This window comes from Epinephelus moara, chromosome 5 (genome assembly GCF_006386435.1).
Source record: "Epinephelus moara isolate mb chromosome 5, YSFRI_EMoa_1.0, whole genome shotgun sequence".
NCBI lineage: Eukaryota > Metazoa > Chordata > Actinopteri > Perciformes > Serranidae > Epinephelus > Epinephelus moara.
Genome location: NC_065510.1, coordinates 24966606 through 24983843, shown reverse-complemented (window position 1 = coordinate 24983843; position 17238 = coordinate 24966606). Strand labels below are relative to the sequence as shown.

General features: G+C 40.3%; 1 protein-coding gene across 1 annotated transcript in view; it reads right to left on the bottom strand.

The window, feature by feature from the left end:
* fhdc1 (FH2 domain containing 1) overlaps positions 1-17238 on the bottom strand; it is a 49637-nt gene that overhangs the window by 8745 nt on the left and 23654 nt on the right. Inside the window, exons 3-11 of the mRNA XM_050045487.1 lie at positions 15542-15603; positions 9711-9813; positions 9487-9572; positions 8351-8451; positions 6129-6199; positions 3643-3750; positions 2793-2863; positions 663-780; positions 334-498 (exon numbers count right to left, since the gene is read on the bottom strand). Of these exons, the coding sequence (XP_049901444.1) occupies positions 334-498; positions 663-780; positions 2793-2863; positions 3643-3750; positions 6129-6199; positions 8351-8451; positions 9487-9572; positions 9711-9813; positions 15542-15603 (885 nt within the window). The remainder of the gene's footprint in view (positions 1-333; positions 499-662; positions 781-2792; positions 2864-3642; positions 3751-6128; positions 6200-8350; positions 8452-9486; positions 9573-9710; positions 9814-15541; positions 15604-17238) is intronic.

The window sequence follows — 17238 nt, the reverse complement described above, 5'->3', positions numbered from 1 at the left end:
TCCCCTGAGGGCAATAAAGTTAAGGCTGAAACTGAAAGGTGAAAGTCCTGAACACTGTGATGGAAAGTTACAATGAACAGTTTGGGTAGTAATTTTTATTAATTTATTTATTTTCTTCCAAAGGAAGTTGGCTAACGTGGGGTTTCTTTAAAACCTGTGTAAGTGTCTCCTTGTGTTTCCTGCCCAGTCTGACTTATCTTTAGCGACACTGATTTGTTCCCAGATCTGAGCAATTAACATAGTGAGTACAAGGTTATTATAACCTGTGGGAATCAGGCTCAAAACAATTACTTTTTTTTTTAAAATCAGAATTATTCTCTCATTAAAACTGACCTTGACGGCTTTCTTGAACTTGATGCAGAAGTCCTGAAAGATGCGGAAGCACTCGTCCAGCTTAAAGGTGTCCTTGTCTTCACAAAAGAAGTCGATGAGAGTGTTCCCCTCTTTGCGCAGATCCAGCCTGCGTCTCTTCAGGTCCTGGAGCGTCCGTGCCGAACTCTGAGACATCAGGCACATACATTTTTTATTGTGGCACTTTTATGGATGCCGTAATCTATAGCACTTGAGTCAGCAGTGCCAGAAATGTACAGTGGCCTGGATCCAACTTTCTGTACGCGAGTTTGTGAGTAGAACGTATTACATAACTGCTGCTGCTGCCTCACCTGCAGAAAGGGCTCCAGCTGCTGCAGTAGCTCCTGGTCTCCTTGAACTTTCTCCTCCAGGGATTTAATACGAACATATAAGGAGGAAAACTCCACCTCTATGTTTTCCACTGAGATTCTACATGAAAACATTACAGCAGAAAGATTCAGATCAGGAAAATGTGCTTTGGTGACGACACACATAATCATCAAATTACTGACTGCAGATTGTCCCCATAACACTGCTGTGCAGGACAATATGAGACAGCATTTTATTGAATGCACTGTCAGACTGTCATCCGTTAAAGGTGAAGATAGCGCCGCTATGAGAAATGCCTTCGCAGTGTGGGAGGAGTAATCTTGGCTCTGCGGTGCAGGAGATGCACTGTCTCCACACAGAGGACGACCTTGTGAAGCTGACAGAGCCTGACAGCCACCAGCATCCCACTGCGTTCTGAACATGACTCTCAAAGTACTGCACTTAAATTAGATGTCAGCTTAAGTAATGAGGCTGGATGCCGAGGTCGTCAATTCAGCAATAAACCAGAATCACCACCTCGATCTTGTATGCCTCTGCAAACCTGTCAAGTTACAGTTTACATCCATGACTGTTCAGAATCACATGTATCCATGACAGTAGACAATGCTACAAATTTGAATATTAATATAATTATAATTACATAATTGTAAAACATGTATGCTTCACAGATATCATTAACCCGGCAACAGGAAATCTTTACAATCAGAACAGTTTAAAGATTAGCGTCACTAATTCAGTTTCTGACCAAATGTCTCCCCTTCTGTTCCTGAGATATGGCGTTGAGTAAAGGCCAGAAAAGTATTTTTTTAAAAACATTATGATGTCACAATAAAGTTGAACTTTGACTTTTGGGATATAAAATGTTGTCACTTTATCGTTATATTCTGTTAGACATTTGTGTGAAATGTTGTCATAATTAGTGCATGAATTTTTTGAGTTATGGCCAAAAACATGCTTTGTGAGGTCACAGTGACCTTTGACCTTTGACCACTAAATTCCAATAAGTTTATTGTTGAGTCCAGGTGGACGTTTGTGCCAAATAAAAAAACATTCCCTCCAGGCCTTCTTGAGATATTGTGTTCACGAGAATGGGACGGATGGATAATCCGAAAATTAAAATGCCTCCAGTCATGGCTGTCACTGGTGCAGAGGCATAATAAAATTGATAAAACCTCAGTCTGGATCATGGTTTTTCCCCATTTTTAGTAATTTACAAAACATGACAGAACTTCAGACTTAAATATATCTATTAAATATATCTATAAGTTTTTCAGAGGCCACTGTGCCTAAAACATTAAAGGAATACTTCACCCATAAAACAATCCTTTTTATATAAATTACCCGCTGCATGTTACATTAAATTTGTGAAAAAAAGTAGTTTATCTTTCATGCCTTATCTACCAAACATCATCAAACACTTTGGCATTAGAGTAGCCCAGCTGGGCAGGCGCGTGTGTTTGAACTCTGCTCGTGAATTCCATTGAGCACAGTTTAAACTCATGCACTTGCCCAGGCAAGCTCCTCATCCTTGTGCGAGACTGCTTATGCAGAAGAGTTTTAGTGAAAATGACGTGTGATTGAGAAATACTGATAATACCACTGGATAATTAGACTTTTACTGCACAAGCTCGGTGAGAGTTTGTCAATGGATGTTTTAACATAGTTTTGCTGTTGTTAAACGTGGCCCCCTTTCACTGCATTTCATCAAGAACTCTCTCCGTTTTTGGATTCTTCGGTCACTGTGGAGGCATGCAAGAAAAACAACGTTTTCTTCCTGAATTCAAGGTAACATGGGTGAGTAATTGATATATGAATGATCATTTAGTGTGTGAAGTATTCCTTTAAACAGAGGTTTGGAGTTACTGGTGTCATTATAGTGTTGTTAAAGCTTTTGAGTTTCTTTTGAACAATGCAACAAACCGCCTGTATTCAGTGGTGAAGCTCTGGAAAACAAAGTAATGTGGTGGAAAGCAGATTCTTTCCAGCCTGCTTGATACCATCATTCCCAATGTTACAGCCAAGCTACAACAGCACTGACAAATTAAGCTATGTAATGTTTATTCTTGTTGTTATGACAAAGTCTTTGTCTTAAACTGTGAGGAGCAGTTTACCTGGCTGCACTCTGGACATCCTGAAGCTTCTCTGGAAACTTGAGCAGCTTCTCGTCTTTCTTCTTTGCCTCCTGTGTGGAGACACGTGTCACATAATTTATATCTAAATAGTTTTTTGCATGGTGAAGTGTCATCATCGCAGTGTAAAGGAGCACTTTGGTTACGTAAGCCCTTGGCCAGCCTCTCTTGGCTCTTTTCTGTTTCCTGTCACCATCTGCTGTCCACCTGCCCTCCTGCAGTCTGTTTACTCCAGCTGCCCCGCTGTGAAAGCTTTATATGAAACTAACTCTTTGCAGCTGACATGATGAACAACTCTTTTATTGCATTAAACTGAAATATGTGTCTCACTTTGTTTAGATTTTTACTTCACACATTTCAAAGTTTGTGTGATTTAACCACAGCTGTCAGGACAGATTTTCTCATATGAAATATTAATAGGATAAAATTGGTGTCTAGTTATCTTGGAGATATCTGAGCAATGTCTCCAGGAGAGTTTCAACAGTACAGCTCACCACTTCAATTCAGAGCATCTCATAGATACAGTACAATACAGTCATTGAGTGCATAAACTAAATTAAAATTACACATTAACGGCTTCAAAAACACAAGAGATATGATTATTATTCTCATATAAAAGCAGATAGAGGTTTGACTAAATGCAACTCAGTGAGTAACCCTGCAACACACAGTGAAGCTTTAACCATTCAGTTTTATGCTGACGTGGTGTCAGAGGAGTGTTGATGTGGTAATTTTCTGACACCCCACTCTGCTGCGTCGTATTGGATTACATAAGATACTATAGCCCCTAATGCTAATGTGTGCATTTTGTATAACTGAAGCCTTCACTAACCATGGCGACAAAATGCAGCAGATTCATCCCCGGCTTGTTGGCCTTGGTGTCGGCCAATGAGAGGAGGGAGGACAACTTGAAGCCCACAGCGTTGCCAGCGTAGCCGCCCTGAGAAACACAGAGGGACAAATCACAGAGACATATTAAGATGTTGAAGGATAAGTGTTGGCATATACTGTATTTTTTATATTGGCAACAGATCCCATGAAAAGACTTAAATGATGAACTGATCTACTAACAAGTGAAGCCTTTATAACTAAAGCCTGATTAATTATTCCTCAGTAGATTTTCTATAGACCTTCATTTATGTCAAGAAATGAATACAGAATAGGTGAAACACTGTGGGTAAAGATGCACTGCTTTCTTGGCAGGAGTTAAATTACAAAATTTATACCATGCTAAGTATGAAACTAACTTCACCATGGCCGGTCCCAAGCCTAGATTAGAAGCATGCTCTCTATCACAGCTCACAGCTGCCTGACTCTGTGGGACTGGCTCCATGCTGACTGAAGGCTCACTGAAGGCTGAGCATTTTTGTTTCTTAACACTGACCAACTAATGCATGTTTCTTTCATTTAGCATTAAAACATTATTAGAATTAGTATAATTATTTAAAACCTCCTGACATTTTTTAGTAGCAGATTTCTATGTGATTACATTTTTTGCTGTCCAACTTGGACACAGCTGGTGCATCTGTGTCTCTTCTGCCACCTGTTGTGCCCAAACAGAAGCATACCCAATACACGTGGCCCCTTTTATATAAATACTATAACTACATCAATATTATAAAAAATATAGGCTAAATATTAAAAGTCGATATATGACATGAATGTATAAATTAAATATTCCAAACTCAGGTAGAGTTCAAGTGTCCACAGCAACGCTGTTGACTGCAGCAGTGATTTCTTTCAATTCTATGTTTTCTGAATTCCTTGAGAAGCTTCTCTTCTTGGCCGTATTATGCCTGTCCATGTCGGAGGTCTAGGGGTGAGGCCTCTAAACCGAGAATATATTAAGGCGGGATATTTAAATAATGATTAATGTGGCAGCTGAAAACAATCAACAACTTTGTTTAGGATTTTATCGTTCGTTATTGGCAAGATAAGAACGTTTCATGACTAACACATGAACCCTATTGTTAGATGATTTCTACACTTGGATCTGTGCTGGTTTGTATGTTAGATTGATAAATAAGGGCCAGTAACACTGGGCAGACCTTTAGATTGAACCCCAAAAGCACAAGAAAAAGAGGCCAGCTCAAGAACACCTGGTGCAGGGACCTCGAGCTGGCTGACATGAAAACAGCTGGAAAGAAAGTCCACGACAGAAGACTCTGGTGAACTGTGGTCAACAGCTAAAGGAGCGATAAGTAAGTAATTAAGATAGAAGTGAGAGCAGGCAGCCATTCAGCTTAGATTAGCATAAAAAGAGGAGGCGGGGGAAAAGGGGCTAGCCTAGCTCGGTCTAAAGTTAGAGAAATCGTCCTACCAGCCCCTGAACAAAATAAACAAACATGTTATTTAGTACGTTTTAGAGGTAATGGTGGGCTGTTTTTTAACCCTCTTATCTTTTTTGCTGTTGTAAAACAATAAACTGTCAATTTTACGCTTCAGTTTTTGTATAAATTAACAAAGAAAACATAATGTGTTAATTTTAAGAGCTATAGAAGTGCTGGTAGGCAAAATCTTTTTTTCCCTTTGGACAGAGCCAGGTAAGCTGTTTCTCCCTGGTTTTAGTCTTTATGCTAAGCGTCTCTATTACATGCACCATTTACTCCCGTTCGAGCAGGACTGCTGCTGGCCATTTGGGTGCCCTAAGCGTAATCGCTGTACGGTGTTTGTAAGTTATTAGAAACTTACTCTGGAGGTTGCTTTGTCACTTTTCAACCTGCCTGCACAAACTACTATCTCCGGTACTGAATTGAGCAGGGGAGAGACAGACATGACACATCACTTTGGTTCAGCTGTGCTTATTTTCCGTGGTTGTAATAAAAGTTTTGGCTCATTTCCTTCATTTTTCACTGTAGCAATCCACAGAGGAGGAAGACAAAAACCATGTGATTATATTTTTTTTATTCATATTTTTTTTTCTTTTAACGTAATGACCCTGATGCATAATTCATTTTATTTTGAGCAGTTATGTATATCATAATGCCTGTAATGGTCTAATGGTACCTACTGTAGTTGTGCTTCATTGTAAATTGAAACAGCTCTTATTGATGTCCTACCCACAGTGCGTGATGTGCATGTACATAGAGGTGGTGCTGCATTTCCTTAACCATTGCCCAAGGCCCAGCTGGTTAAGGAAAAACAGAAACAATATATTTACAGTGCATTGTTACAGATTTACGTCCTCAGTCGGCCTGAATAGGCTTGTGGTGGAGTGTCACAAAAATCTTAACCAGAATAGTGGCAGCCTAACCCGTTACATGAGACAGACCGAAGAGAGATGTTAATGTATTAAGTAAACATGACTGATGGACTCACAGCGTTCATGATGTTTCCGGCCTGCAGCACCAGATGCAGAATGGCATGAAGCTCCTCGCAGCTCATCAGCTCTATGGCATGAGATCAATAGAAACTCGATTAAGAGAATCCTGCGCAGATCACAGCAGCACATTACACACTACTTCACTTTCATTTACCACCACCACCACACAGAACGACGATCGGCAGCAATAATGCCAGCATATGCCACACAAAGGTGACAAAATTATTTCTGGTTTTGACCTGCTGCCCTTTCAGCTCTAACAATATGGGTAAAAGTTTTAATTAAAAGGTGTCACAAAAGTTCGACTTAATTTGTCCCATGCGGTGTTTAACTGATGGCTCTGCAATGCAGTGAAAAGGTCACAGTACTGTAGAAGAGGGTTTAAGAAAAAGCCAATAAACCACAGAGCGGCAGGACAGTGTGACTCAGCTAAAGTGACACAGGCTGATGGCTGCGTACAAAAAGCACTGTTTAGGATTTTTCTTGGTCAGTTTAAACGCCTAGAATACGTTTGGAGATATTGATAAAGAATAAAAGTTTCTTTCTAACCTGTATTTGCATCTTATCTCTTGCTTCCTTACACCTTAAATTTTGTCTTGCCTTAGTTCAGCATTACTTTTTGGCTTCTCTTGTTACATTGCCTCTGGGGTATCTTGCTCCTGCTTTGTTGTGTTTGTCAAAGCCCATTGTAATCTGTTTTTAAAGGTGCTACACAAATAAATTATTATTATTATTATTATCATTACTGTTATGTGTGCTCTGTGTGCTGTTTCACCGCACATGACAAATTTAGCAGAACATGTCATCTTTAGCCATGTTAGCAGCATGGATACAGATGGATTGCCATGAAATTTGGTACACACATTCATGTAACAACTCTGGTGAACCCTTAACTTTTCATCCAGTCTCATCATTAGGACAATAGGTCCAATACTGCAAAACAAATGGCATACCTGTCAGCCCCGGCTGTACTGCTTATTGCTAATCATATCAGTAGGGAAGAGCAAGTGCATCAGTATCTGTGTCTGTTCAAACAACGAAATTATCTGTATCGGTATCTGTACTCAGAGTTTAAACCTGAAGTGGGTGTGACTTCAACCAGAAATGGGTGGGACCTAACTAGAAGTTGCTATTTTAAGCCTGAAAATTCTATAGGATTGATCACAAGAGTAATAGTTTTCACAGCACAAGTGACACAACAACAACGTGACAGGCTACATTATTGCTGAGTCGTCGCTGAAGTGCTGCTCAAGCGATTGTTCCTGAGATACATCGTTCCGTCGTCACAGGCTTGTGTATGTCTTCTTCTCACCACACAGCACCACAACTGAACATCATCTATAGTTTGTATTTGACAAAAATTTTTAAAAAAAAAAATCTTTTGATGAATTCCTGAGCCCCAATTTTAACATCACATTCTGCCGCCCCATTGTATCCATTTGTGCACTGACAATGTGCAAAAAGCTAGCATCAGCTAGCTAAGCTAAAGGAAATAGTACCACAGCTAGAAACAAAAACATATGATTGGCTGAAGCTTCATACGTCATTGGAGTGCTGAAAAAATTGAGGCCAACTCAACTTGAGTGTGTAGCACATCACATTTGTAGCTTCAAGCTTCCATTGAAAATGACTTGTAGGGGCTCAGTGGATAGAGCAGGCGCCCCATATACAAGGCTGTCGCCGCAGCGGCCCGGGTTCGACTCCAGCCTGAGGCCCTTTGCTGCATGTCACTCCCTCTCTCTCTCCCCCTTTCACGCTTAACTGTCCTATCGATTAAAGGCAAAATGGCCCAAAAAAATATATATATAAAAAAAAAAGAAAAGAAAATGACTTGTAGCCTGTTGCTGTGTCACTTATAGTGTGAACACGACATAAAGGGATTGATCACAGCTAATAAAATGAGGATTTCCCTTCATTGCGTGTACAGACATTGACACATCTCACTGAAATTTAACAAAAACAAGGGCCAATTTTTGCAAACTAAATTTGACAATTTAAATAATGTATCAGTTACATGTAGAAAAAAAACAGCTATACAAAGATGACACAGCCTTGTCTTTCCACTCTGTCCCCACAACAGCATATCTCAGGTGACACATTCCTACTTCTTGTTCAGCACCGCTGACAGCTCAAATATCTGGGTCACCTGTCTGAGCACGTGTGCGTGTGTGCGTGTGTGCGTGTGTGTGTGAAGGCAGCAGAGCCTGTGTGTTATTACCTTTTGTGGCGACGCGGATGACATCGATCTCTCGGCTCATCACAGCACAGGAAGGGAAGAACTCTTCGCGGAGGACAATGGCCTCGATCCGAACCTCGAACCTGTTGGAGATGAAGCAGAGAGCGGTTACACCTGTGATATGAGGGGAATCTTATTCTGTGGGTTGTGATGAGATGGAAAAGAAGTTAACAAACGTTTCATGAAGGCCAAGGTTCTGTGGAAGTCCGAAACATTATTTTTCTGTTAAAGCTGCAGTTGGTAACTTTTACAAAAAATAGGTTTTTGTCATATTTGCAGAAACTGTCACTATATTCACCCAGCACTAAATGAGACAGATAATCATACTTCTCTGCCTACTCTATTCCCTTGTAGCATTTGTAATGGCCTTACTGCATGTGAACAAAAACAACCAATCAGAGCCAAGGAGTCTCTAATGCAGCTGTCAGTTATTTCACTTACAGCTCGTGAACTGTGGTCAAATCGTCAAACTAGGCAGCACAGATCAAATATGAATCAAGATTCTGTTACTGCATTGCCTATTTCTCACCTCAAATGTTTTCAGAAACATATTTTAGTGTACTGTTTAGCTGTAAAATGAGAAAGTTTGGGACCCTTCCACCATGTTGGATACACTTAAAAAGTATGAAGCACCGCCGTACAACCAGACCAAACTTCATCTAATACCCTCTTATCCCTCTAATCTTATGCCCACTAGAGTGAGTACTACTGCGTGTTAATGTGTTCAGTGTGGTTGCAGAAAAATGACAAGAAAGAAATCCAAAAAAAATGTTTTTTCTTTTAGCAACTGTAAAATATGTGTGACACTTAAATCTTTGCAGGTCATTCTAACACTTTGGGAAGAGACTTTAGATGTCCATCTTTACCAACTCTGGTGCAATACAGTTTAAATTGTCAATGTGCACTGCTGCAGAAAAATAAATACACACAAATATAACACTTTTATATAAACACATGAGTTAGAGGTACAAGTTCGTTGGAAAGTCCCCACAAAATGCAAATCCATCCTCACAAAATGACACGATGCAAACCCTTTCTTCTTTCACTCACTGTCAAACAACGTCACATTTCCCTTTGACTGAAATGACTCTGTGTACACACCATTGAAATCAACTTACCGAGGCACCTGGATTAAGAGGTACATAAAGGAATCGACCAGCGTCAGCTTGTCTGGGTCTCCTTTAAACGACTGAAGTTTCTTGATCTGTTGGGTGAAAACAGAGAGAGAGGAAGCTCAGCAGGCTCGATTGTTTCCCATCTACATTCACTGTCTTTTATCATCAAATTTGGTCTTTGATTCAAAAACTTTATACTAAAAGCCATTTCTTAAACACACACAGACCTCCTCTACGTCAGGCAGGAGCTTCAGCAGGTCTTTGAGCAGCTCTGCTCCATAAATCTTTCCCTCTCCTCGCCATATGTCTTCAACAATGGAGCGGTTCGACCTGAAACAGACAATTCATTTCAGTATACCTCCATGATAAATAGCACAGGTGCTCTCTCTTTTATAGCTGCCTCCCCTGTGTTTACTAAGGCACCACATCCAACTGTTACTCACAGAGTCAGACGTCCCTGTCAGGAACAATAAAAAAACTGCCAATGACAATATTCAGCTTCACATGTGAGCATTTCATTGTTCCTTCCTTAACACGACCATAACTTCATTTATCTATGACACACCCAAGTCTGTAGTGCTGCAGCACAATCCCCAATTACATCACTGCTATAAAAGAAGACTGTTAGAAAACCTTCATGGACAATATCCAGTAAGCTGACACCTTATAATATGATGCAACCCGGTACAGTTGCTCTGTAATAAATATCACCTTTATGAGGCTTATAATACTCAGACTCATGATCACATATAGGGCTGCAAACTGCTCATAATGGTAAGTCTTTTGTCACTATATAAGAGTTTCACGCTGTGTTATCTTTGAGCCTGAATTTATGGATTGCTGCAGGATTAATGTGACACTTTGAAATTACTTGTAATGAGAGGATAGAGGACAAGATATTAAAGGGGAACAATGCCCATTTACAACATTTATAGATGCTGTATGGTGGAAAATTGTCCAAATATATTAAGGCACATGAAGAACTCTCTCCCAAATCCAAAAAATAGAATTACTGTGTCATGGTTGTCTGCCTCCAGCAATAGTCAAGTTGCTGTTGCAGTTTACTTCCATGACTGTTCAGTCTCATATGTAGTCACAAGTCATGACAGTTGACAAGTCTTCATTTATGGATGTTGCTGCAAAGAAGCTACATATTTTAAAATGTGGATGCTTCCCCGCAGCACAGAAGATCTATACAAGCAGCACAGTTTTAAGATGGACACCCAAGATTAGTGTCACCCTTCTGTTCCTGAGTTATGAGGCTGAGTAATGGCCAGAAAAGTGTTTTTACAGAACATCATGATCATCATTTGGATATAAAACTCAATTCAATTCAATTTTATTTATAAAGCCCAATATCACAAATCACAATTTGCCTCAGAGGGCTTTACAGCATACGACATCCCTCTGTCCTTTGGACCCTCAGAGCGGATAAGGAAAAACTCCCCAACAAAACCCTTTAACGTTTCATCATTTTATCCTATTAGACATTTGTGTGGAATTTGATCATACATAGTGTAGCAGTTCTTGAATTGTGGCCAAAAATGTGTTTTGTGAGGTCACAGTGACCTTTGAGCACCAAAATCTAATCACGTCATTATTGAGTCAAAGTGAAGGTGGAAAAGTCTTAACTTAGAAAAATCAGGGAGCAAGGAAGTGGAGAATTTTAACAAAGAAGGTGTTCTTGAGATATCGTGCTCACAAGAATGGGACAGAGGATGGACACCCCAAAAACAGCTAACAGCTAACTGAGGCTAAAGATTTCACTTTGTAGAAACTTGTTTTTATTGTTATTATTTTCGCTTTCGGTAATTGTTGTCTTTTAAAAAGTATATAATCTTTTTGTCTTCAGTGACAGGACAGTTTGAAGTGTGAAGGGGTGATAGAGAGGGAAGGTCTAGCCTAGCCTTGCGTCACCAGGCCTGGTATCTATTCACTCTGAATTTTGTCTGGATTCTGGTTCCGGTCTAGAGAGCGGATGCCGAATTCACCAAAGTAAAAGTGTTCACCAAAGTAAAACTTTAAATTCTGGCGCACCATCGATTTGGGGCGATGAGGGGTGTAAGAAAATCGATTAACTTAATGGCTTGGGGCTTTTCTTGTAAATAAGTTTCACCAAATGGCTTGGGGCTTTTCTTGTAAATAAGTTTCACCACGTTTTTATTAGCTTGGTGCTTTTATTTTGACGGAAAGGTGCATTCATCGAATTCCGGATCCTGTCTCACTCGCCCTGGTTCCGGTTCCTTACCAAAACGGCCACTAACGGCCCCAGACTAGATCTAGCCTGGAAATCCAGACCCAAATCTAGCAAATTCAAATTGTGCTCTCGCGAGAACTCTGGATTTCCAGGGTAGCAAAGGGCTGCAGGCTGGAATCAAACCCACGTCCACTGTGACAAGGACACTGCCTTTGTACATGGGGTGTCTGCTCTACCCACTGAGCTACTGGGCACCCCTCAAAGAGTATATTAAGTGTACTTTTACACTCAAAACAAACTTCCTGAGTTCATTACTACAATTTTGGATTCTGGGTCCATATGACATGCAAATATGGTAGGGTGTTGTCTCCATAGCAACAGCAGGTATTGTAGCATTTAGAGCCATTCAACATTAGCCTGAGTGTCAGACTGAAGCTCCCAGAACCTTCAGTCTGACATGGCTTCCATTGAAGGCGATTTACAAGGGGGAGGGAATTTGATTTTTCCCTAACCAATCAGTAGAGATCAACGACTCACCCAGAATCTGACGTCATTAGTATCCATGCCTCGGGGGTGCCGAAAACAAGCGAGCATTGCCCGTTTAAAATGTCTCCGTCGTCATGTACGCCCAGCTGCATCGCCGTTAAATCCAGTTTAGCAGCTTCCTTAATTTGGTCCTCCATTAACGTGAGTAGTGGCGAAATACCTCGATAGCATCGTTAATGTGGTCTGTAGGATCTGTAGCGGTCGCCATTGTTGCTATCCTCACCAGTTACCCACCGGTGCACAGCTTGACATCAGCGTGGCGCTGATTGGCTAATCGCTAGACCCCCGGCGTTCATTGGTCCGTCCATCGTTTGGACGAGATAAATCGCAAATTCACTGAAGTATGCCAGACCAGAGATGCAAGCCTACTCAGTTGAGTGGGCGGGGTCTATGGTCTGGAACCAGGCTAATTCAACATAGCAAGTGGACAAAAAAATGACAATTACAACTGCAGGTCACAACATAAACCTATAGTGTCACTAAATAATCCAGGAGACACTTTTGTTTCTGTGTTGACGAACATTAGTAATATTGTTGTTAAAAGATAAAACCAGAATGGGAGTTGTCTTTACAGTGGTAAAAAGAAACTAATCAGTAACCAGCAGCTTCTCCCACTTTGCAAATCTATTTCTGTATATTGTTTTTACTTTTGGTTTTCTGCTACTATAAAGAAGATCATGCTATATTTGAACCTAAATGAGTTCTGCACTTTGAAATTATGTTGTGAAAGCTGACTTATAAACCCATGTAGGAGAGGACGAAGGATAGATACATATCAGAGTTGAAGAGACACACACACACAAACATAAACACTATCTGAGATGAGCTCACTGCTCACACACACAGCTCAGTATGTCCTCCAGTCAAATGTCATTAAAATACAGTGGGGAGCCATGCAAATACACCATCATGCAAAAAGACACCTAACACACTTTTTTTAAACTCTGCTCGAGACGACTTGCATTACACAATGCTCTAATGAGTCCAGGTGAACACGTCTCCGGATTTCCTGAACCAATTCATTATAAACAATAGAGAGAGCTAAGAAAGCCTATTAGAAGAAGTGACACAGATTTTGACCCTAATCGCTCTGTTATTAAGCTTTTTAATGGATTTTCCCTCAGTCAGGAACTAAAACACAAACTGAGTGTTTTTAAGACACATTCAGTGTGTGAACAGCTGTAATCAAATGTGGAACATGAAGTAGGATAACAAAAACGATCCGTCTTATTCCCTTTCTCCTGAGTCTCAGATAACATTGGGATCAATAAAAAAGTAAGACCTTAGACCTTCTGTACTTCTTGTTCTTCGCTGTTGTGGCCTCATAATCTGGATTTAAAGATCGTAACATCTCCAAAACTGTTTAACAACCACAGTGAGCTTCATTACATTCTCCCACAGAAATATAATGAGTATAATCTGCAAACAGGTGACAAACTTAAAAATAAAAGCTGGAGAAATTTACAATAATTAAATGTTTTCTTTTACTTATTTAGGCCTATTGTTTGTGTAACATTATTCTCTGTCTTTATCTTGTTCTTTTCCTCTTTTGCATTCTGTCTATATTTATTTACAGTCATCATTATCATTAGAATATTTATTGTGTTTTTTCATTTTGTCATTCCTGCTTCCTCCTGAACTCCTGTTCCCTGGGTGGAGTTCCCTGTGTCTTTGGTGATTTACAATTTTGTTTTGCATTATCTAAATATAAAACTGATGACTGAAGAAATACATAGAGGTGTCTGAACCCATTGTTTTCTATGCAAGGCCACACACAGTGACGACACATGAAGGTACTCAAACTCCTCCAGCTCCATATTTTTCATTTATGTTTAAAACCCATCTATAATCACAGCATTCTGATTGTCCATGCTGTCATTTTACTGTTGCTCTATTCTGTAGACACAGTATCTATTGTACGTCTGTCCATCCAGGAAGAAGCATTTAGAGTTTAAGGGTTTTTTGGGGGAGGGTTGGCCAGATTACAATATGTGAAATACCTGGGCACCAGCTGCTTCTCACATCAAATGAGTTATCGAAAACAAACTCACAGACAAACAACACTGTTTTATCTGTTTCATCAAGCGGCAGCCCTCACGGTCGACTTTACGCCTCTTTGCTGTGGCCATGTCTGCTACCTGTGAAGCATCTACTTGGTGCGTGTCTGCAAACTGTATGATAGTCCTGCCATTGTAAGGTGAACGGAAATAATGCAAAGTGGTCATTCATTTTCCATAACCACTTATCCTGTAAGGAGATGCTGGAGCCTATCCCAGCTGACACTGGGCGAGAGGCAGGGTACAACCTAGACAGGTCGCCAGACTATCACAGGGCTGACACAGAGACAAACAACCGTTCACACTCACATTAACACCTACGGGCAATTTAGAGTCACCAATTAACCTGCATGTCTTTGGACTGTGGGAGGAAGCTGGAGTACCCGGAGAAAACCCACGCTGACACAGGGAGAACATGGAAACTCCACACAGAAGGGCTCCCCCACCCTGGGTTCGAACCAATTTACTCAATATTGTGTGGGGGGCCACATGTAATATATCTTGAAAGTCAAGCTGCGGGCCTTGTAAAATCTGTCCGCTGGCCACGATTGGCCCCCGTGCCAGACTTCGGACATGCCTGGTCCAAGGACAGAGGGTGTCGTGTGCTGTGCAGAATCAAAAGCCCAGTGAGGCAAATTTGAGATTTGTCATATTGGGCTATAGAAATAAAACTGATTTGACTTGACTTTAGTGGGAAAAAGAACAGATATGACAAATGAATAATGTTTCCTTACTTTTATAATGACATTAAAGTGCTCAGACCTTCACCAGGTAAAAATTCATTCATGAATAAAGTGAGGACAAGCGATCGACAGAGTGTGCTGGATGTTTTGGCTCTTTCCCATTCTGAGTTTATGATCCAGTGCTGCTCCTCATCATCGACAGGGATCAACTCTCCTTAAAAGCAAAAATAATCGTATCTACTCCTTTGATCAGCACAACCAGCGGCAACTGTTCCTTGACTACTTTTTCTGTCTGTGTGCTGTGGTCATCAGCTGACTCACAGGAAATGACACAAATGCCTCTCTGGGAAGCACTCTTCACCATCGTCATTAAAGCACCAAATAAGGAATAGCAGCTCTTATTAGACTCCAGAGACCTGGAGAATCTATAACAAGGAGCATCAAAGCTGTTCTGGAGGCTGATTAAGACATCTTCTATTGTTTTTTTACTTTATTTTTCACCCATTTATACATACTCCACTGAGCCTTATGAAAGCAGCTCTGTACTCATGTAGTGAAGCAGGCAGAAGACTTACTTCTTGAACTGCTTCAGGAAAATGCCCACATTCATCCCCCTCTTGGAGTCCAGGATGCTGATCTGAAAAAAAGAAAGAAATGACACTGAATGAATATGAATATGAATGAATGAATGTGCGCTAGTTGTGGTTTAATACACAAGGAAACACACGTGTACCCACCCCCCTCCCTTCTCGTAACTACTCCTGCTTGTTGTTGCAGAACATCCCCCCACCACCACCCACAGTCACCCTATGGGACATTGAAATTCCACCGGGCCACACGTGGTTCACGCCCCCTTCATTAATAATGGTTTGTACTCCCTTCCTTCAACAGGTGCCTGTACAGTGTGTACCTTTATAAAAAGGCTCCCTCACAAGACCTAATTAGAGCTTTGAAAGAGCAATTAGACACTTCTGGACAACGAGTACAGGTGAAGGAAGGGAGACAAGGAGAGGAACCCTTTAAATTAATGTTTCTTTATCATACCTAAAAACATACTGTATGTAATAAAGTGCTGGGCAATACATGAATATTATATCATGGTATAAGACTAGATATCAGCTTAGTTCTTGGATATTGTACTAATCTAAGTGTTTTCTTTTCCTGGTTTTAAAGCTGTATTACAGTAAAGTGATGTCACTTACCAGACTGTTCTCGCCAATCTATTATTTGCCTTTACCTGCATAGTCATTATATAAACTTGCCATTCTCATCTCATTACACTCTGTGTCCATCTTTAGTCTGACAATGCTTCCACTCTGACCACTTTTCGTGGGGAAATGGGATTCGATTTTCCTTAACCAGTCATGCGAGACCAATATATTAATATATTAACCTTTTAAATCTAACATCATTTTAAGTGCACACTGATGCATAGCTACGCTATTACTTCTGACAGGGTTTTAAGAGTGGAGAGGAGCAAAGTAAAAACAAACTACAATGTCAGATGATATTGAGAAGACATCTTTGCTGTCTGTAGCACTCTGCATTGTTGCTAGTCCTTCTCACTGGTTTCCTCGCACTGCTTGACAACAGCCTGACAATGACGTTAATCCTGCATGTAGTGCTGATTGGCTAATGTAGGCTCCCACGACGCTCATTAGTTTTTTATTTCAACCGAGAAACCGCTGTTTGATGTTACAATGCCAGATGAACCATCTGGGAGAGTGAGTAGATTCAAAGGTCTGGATCCCAGGCAATATATCCACACTACTGATGATAATTTATCAGAAATCTGTATTGTGTAATTGTGTGACCATTTTGTTAAAGCACCAATAGTCAACCCTTCAATATCGCTGCAATATTCACTGTGACCTTTGATTTTCTCAATATCACCCAGTCCAAGCTGAAATGATTAGCGGACTGACAAAAAAATTAAATAAATCTGAAACAATATTGATAAATGATTAATTGTTTCAGTCATATTTTTTTTTTTTTTTTTTAAAAGGCAAATATTTTCTGGCTCCAACCCTTCAGTTTGCAGATTTGTGTTCAATATCATTAGAAGTTGAATATCTTTGGGTTTTGGACTGCTGGTCTTTGAGGACATCAACTTGGGCTCTGAGAATTTGTGATGAGCATTTGTCCCATTTCAAAGACTCGAGAAATACATAATCAATTGAAAGTGAAAACTGTTTGCAGCTGTCATATAATGAACACATGCCTTGATCTCCTGTTATTAAGATGATAATGTGAAGTTTGGGACACTACATTT